Source organism: Eumetopias jubatus, unplaced genomic scaffold (assembly GCF_037043125.1).
Source record: "Eumetopias jubatus isolate StellerSeaLion01/CBP00866 unplaced genomic scaffold, mEumJub1_p1.0 scaffold_3, whole genome shotgun sequence".
In the NCBI taxonomy this organism is placed as follows: Eukaryota; Metazoa; Chordata; class Mammalia; order Carnivora; family Otariidae; genus Eumetopias; species Eumetopias jubatus.
This window is the reverse complement of record NW_028274809.1, coordinates 100,968,850-100,978,045: the sequence shown is the minus strand read 5'-3', so window position 1 is coordinate 100,978,045 and position 9,196 is coordinate 100,968,850. Positions and strand designations below refer to the sequence as shown.

Here is a 9,196-nt window from a genome sequence, read left to right as displayed (position 1 = left end):
CATCTCTGACCCTCTTCGTCTCACCCCCTCCCTACACACACACACACACACACACACACACACTGACAACATTTCACCCTTCATAGCAAGAAGAAGAGAGAAAATAAAAGCCTGAGTTTCTTAGGCATAGGGATGTAAAAGAGCCGAGGCCCCCTGCTTCCTGACCCTGTGCCCGGCGCGCACGCACCTATAATCCTGCATTTCTCCAACAAGTTGTTTATGGAGTTGCTTCTCTATTTGCCTACACCCCGAAATCCACCCCTCCCTGGTCTCCTTTGCCCCTTTCTCGGTCCGGCTTGAAAGAGGGGGAGGGGCTCGGCGCGGGTGGGGGAGGGCGGGCCGGACGCGCGGGGCCCTAGCCGCGGCGCCCCCTCTCCGCCAGCGGCCGCCACCCCCGGATTATTTATCCGCAAAGTCCCGCGCGCGCCCATTGGGCCGAGGCCCGGGTGTCAGCGCGAGTCCTGGCTCGCCATTGGCCCCGCACACGTGCGGCCTGACTCACGTGCTTCCGGTTTGAAGGCAAAAAGTGTGCCTGGGTGATTTTTTTTTAAGCGAGAGAGTTTGTGCAAAGATCCGAGCTGTCAGAGATTTGAAAAAAAAAAAAAAAAAAAAAAAAGGCAGCCCCGGCGCTGGCGGAGACGCGCTCTCCCTGCAAAAAAAGCAAAGGCGATTAAAGGCGCTGCCAGCCTCGCGCTCTGGGCACAGCTGAGCGTGACACTCGGGGAAGTCAAACCCCTCACTACTGCCTAGGAAGATGGCTAGACTTTAAAGACTATTTTTTTCCCTTTAAGAAAAAAAATTTCTTGGAGCTTTTTTCTTTTTTCTTTTCTTTTTCTTTTTGTTTTCTTTCTTTTTGGCCGTGGCTTACTCCCCATTTAAAACAAATCATTGAATCTGGTTGCAGAAAGAAAAAAAAGAAATAGCCAAGTGTCTCCATATCTGGATGTCTACAAATTAGAGAGAGAGAGAGACAGCGAGATCTATCTGCTCGATAAGAGCGAGCGATCCAGGCCAGACGCCTGGGCTTTTTTTCCTGCACCCGCCCCGTGCCTTCGCTGGGGCTTCGCCGGCCTCCTTCCTCCGCGCACCCCCACGGGCCGCTGGCAAAGTGGGGTGGGGAGCGAGGCGGGGGGGCGGGGGCCGGCGCGGCGGCCGGGGCGGCGGGGCGGCCGAGCATGGAAGAACAGCAGCCGGAACCTAAAAGTCAGCGCGACTCGGGCCTCGGCGCGGCGGCGGTGGCGGCGGCCCCGGGCAGCCTGAGCCTGAGCCTGAGCCCCGGCGCCAGCGGCAGCAGCGGCAGCGATGGAGACAGCGTGCCCGTGTCCCCGCAGCCCGCGCCCCCCTCGCCGCCCGCGGCGCCCTGCCTGCCGCCCCTGGCCCACCACCCTCACCTCCCCCCGCACCCCCCGCCCCCGCCGCCGCCGCCGCCGCAGCATCTCGCGGCGCCTGCTCACCAGCCGCAGCCCGCGGCCCAGCTGCACCGCACCACCAACTTTTTCATCGACAACATCCTGAGGCCGGACTTCGGCTGCAAAAAGGAGCAGCCGCCGCCGCAGCTCCTGGTGGCGGCGGCGGCCGGAGGAGGCGCAGGAGGAGGCCGGGTCGAGCGTGACAGAGGCCAGACCGGCACAGGTAGAGACCCTGTCCACCCGCTGGGCACGCGGGCGCCGGGCGCCGCCTCGCTCCTATGCGCCCCGGACGTGAACTGTGGCCCACCCGACGGCTCTCCGCCAGCCGCCGGCGGCGGTGCGGGTGCGTCTAAAGCCGGGAACCCGGCGGCGGCGGCGGCCGCGGCGGCCGTGGCGGCGGCGGCCGCGGCGGCCGCGGCGGCCAAGCCTTCGGACAGCGGCGGCGGCAGTGGAGGCGGCGTGGGGAGCCCTAGTGCGCAGGGTGCCAAGTACCCGGAGCATGGCAACCCCGCCATCCTGCTTATGGGCTCAGCCAACGGCGGGCCCGTGGTCAAAACTGACTCGCAGCAGCCCCTCGTATGGCCCGCCTGGGTGTACTGCACGCGCTACTCGGATCGCCCGTCCTCTGGTGAGTACCCTTCCCCGGGCTGCGCCATATCTTTCGGGCCCGCGGACGCCCCCAGAACTCTCAGCCGACGCTGTGCTGGGGAGAGCAGACCCGGCCTTGGGTGCTCTCTTCTCTCACGCCTGCTTCCTCCTCACCCCCGTCCCAGTCACAGCCGGGTGTGCCCCCCGTTCTGCGCTCCTGGCCTCTGTGGCCACCACTGGAGAGGCTACAGCTCCTGGCTCGGGAAGCTCAAGTCTTGATCCTTCCTTCCTTCGGTGTTGAACTCCGAGCCCCTCGGGCCTTCTTTGTATTTTACCTTTATTATTCCTGGAAAAAACACAATCAGCCATTGATTTTTCTTCCAGGGAGAGGGGTGTTTAGAGCGGGCAGGGAGGTGGGCCTAGTGGTCTGGGTCTGAAATCCCTCCAGCCAGGTCCTACGGAGGCCGAAATGGAGCCAGGCTCTGATCAGAGAAATAATCGTCACCTTGTGTTCTTACAAACACAAACACCATCTCGACATTTTCTGAGGCGAGTTCATTTACAGAGAGAGAGATTGGAGGACACACAGAAAGAGGGAAAAGCCTTTGATAGCTGTGCCTCTTCCCCAGGCCGGGTAAGCTAGGCAGTCTGACCCGGGTGGGTAGAATCCAGGGAAAGATGGTTGCCAAAACGGTCGGTGCCGATAGAGCTCTGGCTCCTGGTTCTCTAGAGCTCACAGACAGTGGGAGTGGAGAGGAGACCGGTCAGGCACGGGCCAGATCGCGGGGGCACGGGGCATTGGCAGCCGCCTCCGCAGCTTCTCCGTGGCGTGGCGCTCACATCCTCCGGCCCTGCCCCTTCCTTCTTTCACTCCTTTCTTCCCTGTGTCTGCCAGTTAGCAGATTTCTGCCAGCTGTAGGTTGTTTTTCTCGACTTCCTTCGGCCCTTTTCTCGCGTGTTCCTCGCGCTTGGAAACCCCGAGGCCGAGAGACCTGCGCTGGGACAGTCCTAGGCCCCAGGAGAGGAGGCTGGGGCCTGCCCGCCTCCCCGGGCGGCAGCGCCAGAGAGGCCCGTGGGCGCGGCGAGGAGGACGGCAGGGGTTCTGGCCTACAATTGGTGTTCCGGGCACCCGAGTCCGGTAGGAGGCCGGACACAGCGTAGCCATGCGCCGCTCTCCTCCGGCTGGTGTCTAGCCTCCCCACGGTTGCCGGCCGGGCGCGGATCGATGCGCGTTATCAGCCCCCGCCATCTCGAGCCCCGTTATTGACACGTCGGGCTCCCTGAACCTCCGAAAAGCTGCTTTGATTGACTCGCCTGATGGATAGAGTGATTGAGCTGTCAGGTTGGGCGGCTCAGGCTGGCCAGGAGGCTACGATTTTATTACAAGTGTCCGTGCCTCTGCACACACATACACAACAACACTCTCACAACATCCCGGACGCACAACGCACAGCGGGGCCTTTCCGGAGATGTGCACATTTCCTGGGCCATCTCTTCCCGCTCAGATAATTACTAATCTAAACCAAGGCCGTCCTTCCTCCCCACCCCACCTCTCAGTCCTCTCCGCACGGTGCTTAGGAGTGGGCCTTGCCTTTGTTCTTGGCCGCTTTCCCTCTTCCGTGCCTGGGGAGGCAGGGGACGGGCTCCTCCTGCATGGGCAGTTCAGGGAGACGAACCTCAGCCCAGACCTGAGTCGCTGCAGCCAGCCAGGCCTGGAGTCTTTGGTCATAGGACAGCTGGTGACCCCAGGCGCTGGCCTGCCCGCGGAGCCAAGCAGCCCAGCTTGCCCCTCTGTTGCTAGGTTTGGAGATGCTGGTGAAGACCCTTCTTTCCGACAGTTTCTGATATTAAAAGGCCGGACAGGGACTTAACTTGGCTCAGGAAGCTCCTATAACCACGACAGGGCCCACCAAGTAAATGCCGGAAGACTTGGGTCTGAGGCTGAGGAACAGAGGGGCAGGCTTTAAAGGCTGCCTCTTCTTTCCCCCTCCTCTCTCCAGGGCTGGGCTCCACAGCAGCTCTCTTCCCACACTAGGTTTTGGGAGAATCTTCACCTTCTTGGAGAGGTTTGCTGGGACGTCTTCCCATATCTGTCTTAGGGGCAAAGCACAGATTTCTGTCCGCATTGTCCCTCTCTGTCTCTTTCCCTGTGCCCGTATTTTGCTCATGAATGGGGGGAGAACCGATGGAGTCTCCTTGCAAATGTCATCGATGGGCAGGGGAAGCAGATCTGGCCTGTTTTTGTTATACAGGACTTTTCAATCCTGAAACTGCAGCGTATGTGTTCGAAAGAGAGAGAAGGGAGACCTTGCCTGTACAGCTAGGTGGAGAAATGGGGAGGGTCCTCTCTTTCTTACTGGCACCATCCAAGGGGCAAAGCAGAGAACCCTGGGGGCCAGGGTCATGTGGGTAAGGTGTGCAACTGGGTGAAAGCCTTGTTCCGCCTTCAGAGAAGGGGGTGGTCAGTGTCTCCCTGGGACCCTAAAAAGGGCTTCCTTTAGGGCCAGAGAGAAAGGAAGAGCCCAGAGAACATACACCAAAGACTTTGGATCTAGGCAAGCCCCTCACAGTCCCCTCCCTATCCCCCTGTTTTCTGGGGTCAATAGCTACAAGCAGACCCGGTCTTATCATCTTAAGTGCTGGGCGTAGGTGCGCTTCTTGAGGAGGAAGGGAGGATTAGTTTGCAGGCTGGCCATTCCCTCAGGGCAGTCCTGCCCGGTGTCTTCACTGGCCCAGGCTTGAGCCTCTTTTTATTCCAGGGTTGTGAAGACAGCAGGCCCCTGACCTCCAACTCTGGGATCCACCGGATGGGGCTTCCAAATGTCTCTCCATCTTGGATTATGGGATTTAAGCGTGGCACGCTGCTCTCTGGTTCCGCGAATTGGGGTGTGGGATGCACGGACAAGCTCGGCCGGTTTTCCTCCGCGGCCCTTCTGGCCCCCCAGAAGGGAAGTTGGCGACCCCAGCAGCCAGGCGATTGATCTCGGGGCTAGCCGGCGGGAGGGAGCCAGGGGCGCAGCAGGGCCTCGGCTATCGCCCCGGAAGCGCGGGGCGCGATCCCCGCTTGGCTCTGCAATTCTCACGGCTTCCTCTGCCCTCTCCCCCCTCCCCTCTGCCCTCCGTCCCCACCCCCACCCGGCCCTCTCCGCCGCTGCAGGTCCGCGCACCAGGAAGCTGAAGAAGAAGAAGAACGAGAAGGAGGACAAGCGGCCGCGGACGGCGTTCACCGCCGAGCAGCTGCAGAGACTCAAGGCGGAGTTCCAGGCGAACCGCTACATCACGGAGCAGCGGCGGCAGACCCTGGCCCAGGAGCTCAGCCTCAACGAGTCCCAGATCAAGATCTGGTTCCAGAACAAGCGCGCCAAGATCAAGAAAGCCACGGGCATCAAAAACGGCCTGGCGCTGCACCTCATGGCGCAGGGACTGTACAACCACTCCACCACCACGGTCCAGGACAAAGACGAGAGCGAGTAGCCGCCCGCCGGCTGGGGCCGCGCGGTCCGGCCGCCGCGCCCGCGCCCCCTCCTGGCATCGCCGCTGCCGCCGCTGCCGCCGCCGCCGCCCGGCCGGCCCCACGCCGGGGGAGAAAGAATCCGCGCACAGGAGGGAGGGAGCAACAGGGAAGAGAGAGAGAGAGAGATTCTCAGAATGGAGAGTCACGTTTGAACGAAACATTTTTTAAAAAGGGAGAAAGACTCGGACAGGTGCTATCGAAAAATAAGATCTGTTCTCTATTCACAGTATAAGGGGCGAAACTGCGAACTCCTTAAAGCTCTATCTAGCCAAACCGCTTACGACCTTGTATATATTTAATTTCAGGTAAGGAAAAGAAATATGTGTAGCGATCTCTATTTGCTGGACTTTTTATTAATCTCCTTTATTATTATTGTTATAATTATTATAATTATTATAATTATTTTATCCCCCACCTCCGCCTCGCTGCCCCCGGCCCAGTTTCGTTTTCGTTGCCTTTTTTCTTTTGAATGTTGTTGCTTCTCCGGTGCCTCCCGCCCCGCATCGCTGGCCCTCGTTTCTCTGGGACTTTTCTTTGTGTGCGTGAGAGTGTGTTTCCTCGCGTGTCTGCCCTTCGCCTCTTCCCCGCCTCCCCAGCCCCTTCTGTCGGTCTGTCTGTCCTGCTCCCCTTTCGTTTTCCGGAGACTTGTTGAGAAATACGACCCCACAGACTGCGAGACTGAACCGCCGCTACAAGCCAAAGATTTTATTATGTTCAGAAACCTGTAGTCTGAAATAAAGTGTACACTGTGCTCACGAGCCGTTGGCGGCCTTCCTCCTTGCGGGCTCGGGAAGGGCGTGGGCGCAGGGCACGCGAGGGCCCCGCGCGCATCGCGCACACACCGGGCGGCGAGCCCCGGGCGGCCCGGCCTGGCCTTGCGATCACCGCACAACGAATACCGGGGGCAAGACGAGCGCGCGGCGGTAGAGGCGGCCCAGAGCCAGGTAGGTCCCCGTCTGGAGGGTCCGGAGGCCCACTCCTGCTCTCTGATGGCGTCCAAAGGAGCCCAAAGACAAAACAAAACAAAGCAAAACAAAAAACAACAAACCCCAGTCCTGACTTCGGAAACACTGCCGGGACGTCCGGCTGCTCCCTGTGCCGGCCCAGGCCCAGCTTGGCTTTGCCCTCCTCCTGTTCACCCTGCCCCGCTCTTTGCTTCGGCCTGCACCTTTCTCTTTTCTGTCCTTCTTCCCCTCACAACCCCGTGTGGGTTTCGCTTGAGGTTTTCCCTTCCAGAAGCGCAAGGCCTTCCCAAGGCCGGCAGAGGTGAGGGGCTGCCTCCAGGGCTGAGCTGCCCACGAGGGCGAGGGGGCTCTTCGGCGGGCCTCTGGGCCTGGTCTCTCGGCCGCCGGGACTTCACTGCTCTTAGTTCGGAGAAGTGATTCAGGTCCCGAAGCGTCAGGTCGAGGGCGGCACTTGGAGCCTTTCCTGGTCCGGATTTCGTGGTCCCGAATAGCCCAGGGAGAAGAGGCCTGGACGCTGGGAAGTGATGCTGCTGGGATCATTTTTGGGCCGGAATTCCCACGCGGGCCCAGGCCTGCCTCCCGCAGACCCAAAACCTAAGTGGGGTCACTCTCCGAATGCCAACAAAGGCTTGCTTCCTGATTGAGGGGGGGAGGGGGCACAGACCCAAGCCTTCTGAACCCTCAGGGCAGGTGGACTTCCCAGAGGGAAATGTCTGCACTCTTGCCCCTGACCCTGGGGTCTTCCCTTCCTGGGCAGGCACTGGGCCTCCTACCTTCAGGGACTAGGAGGAGGAAAGGGAGGTCCCTTTTGTCCAGGATTTGTTTTTTAATGGTAAATCCTCTTTTCTTCCTGTCTTCTGAAATATGTGCATGTACCTGTCCGTGTGTGGCTAGATATGTAGGTGTCCTTGCAGACTTGTGTGCATATGTGATCACGTGCAAATGTAGGTGCATCTGAGGAGCTACCTGGTTTTGTGTGTCCCTGCATGTTTGAGTATTGTGCTCACTGGGTGTTCATTTCTCTGTAATTAGATGCACACTTGGATGTTTGTGAGCTTGCGGTGTGTGTACATGTGTTCATTAGTGTTTGCACACCAGAATGCCTGCAGGTGTGTTTGTGGGGCTGGTGCATGCATGGGAACTCTGTTTCTGTGTTCTTCCCTTGAGTTTCTTTCCTGTTGTTTTTGCAGGATTGATTTTGTGAGAAGTGAGAATGGTCATTCTGCCTTTTTCCTTGAGAAACTTCCCGCTCATTTGGGCCTATATCCTGGGAAGTGACAGGGCTAGTAGGCTCCAAGTCCCTGCTCAAGGGTTTGGGAGCCTGAGGTTCAAAGCCTGGAGTTGGAGAGCATACTTGATATTGCCATGGGTTCCCAACTTTATTGCAATAAGTCTTTTCCTCCCCTTCACGCCTTCTTGGGGTGTGTAGACTAACCTTTGCACATAATGGGTGCTTACCCACTCCTTGAGTGAAGAGTTGGAAGCAGAGGCCAGGGGTGGCCCTTCCCTAGGATGGCCCCCGTGAATGGTTTTCTGGTGGTTGGACGTACATCCTTTGCCTTTCTTGGATGGGGAAGGGGGCCTGGGATCTTCAGGCTCTCCAGGGCTTCAGATTAGAGGGTCTGAGACTTGGAGCCCAGGGTCCTCTTGCCCTCATCCACATAGCTCAGAACATCAGGAAGGGTCCTGGCCACCTCCAGATGTGGTGTTGGGGGCACTCTGCTCTACAGAGAACCTGATCCTTTGAGTGCCTGGAAATGGGGCTACCCTTTCTTGGCCCTTCTTCACGGTGGCCCTTAGGTTACCTACGCCCTTCGAGACCACTAGATCTAGAGGCTGGGCCAGGGGCCAAGGCGAAGAGCCATCCTGTTCCTTAAGGCTCCTCTTCACCACTCTCAGGAGGTCAAAGCCAAGAGCTCTTCCCCTCAACCCTGGGGGAGAAGGAGGAGGTGATGACCCCTCCCTAAGATTGCATTAGTAAAGCTTATGGATCTGTTATTATTATGTAATTTGATTTCTTCCCCGTATTTCCTTTTATCTTCCAACCCCTATGGGCACGAGAATTTTCTTCTTTGTTCAGTGGAGAAGACTCAAGCTTAAACGACTTACATATTTGGTCCATGCCTCCTCTGTGCAGTGTGTCTTTTCCTATGTCATCTCTACTCTTAACAACTGCCTCAACCTCAGGAATCTGGCCCTGGCCCTGACTTTCCTACCTTCCTGCCTTCCTCATCCCCATTTCCCCTTCTTCCTGATTGGGGCTGAGGAAGGAGGAAGAGGACTCTGGTCAGAACTCTTTCTTGTTCCCCCTCTAAAAAAAGAAAGTAATAATAATCATAAACAAGCATTGATTTCTCTGATTTATGGGGCTGGCTTAGGGAGTCGCCTGTGTATTAAAAAGTCTGAGGTTGCATCGAAATAAATAGTGGAGTGTGCTATCCCAACTTCCTCATTTTCTACCTTTAAAAAAAAAAGATCAGATTGAACCATAAACTTAAATCTTCCTCAGCCCAGAAGGAAATACACACTAGCCGAGTCTAAACAGTATTGATCCCTGGCTCTTTCTGAGGGCAAAGGTCTCTGTGTTCTTGCTCAAAAGTCTTGTCCCTTTAGTAGGGTCAGGGTGAGGCTGCAGATGGAGGAGGGGGTATTGGGATGTTTGGGGCTGCTGGTATGTGTGTGCAAGCTTCTATGTTTGTGGGTTGTATGGTGAGGGGCCT

The 9,196-nt window shown here is 57.9% G+C and overlaps 1 protein-coding gene across 1 annotated transcript; it reads left to right on the top strand.

Moving 5' to 3' along the window:
* Positions 1 to 1,175: 1,175 nt before the first annotated feature.
* EN1 (engrailed homeobox 1) lies at positions 1,176 to 5,471 on the top strand. Its single transcript, XM_028101247.1, has 2 exons — positions 1,176 to 2,037; positions 5,155 to 5,471. Exons 1-2 carry the CDS (start codon positions 1,176 to 1,178, stop codon positions 5,469 to 5,471), a joined length of 1,179 nt encoding a protein of 392 aa, XP_027957048.1.
* The last annotated feature ends 3,725 nt before the right edge of the window (positions 5,472 to 9,196 follow it).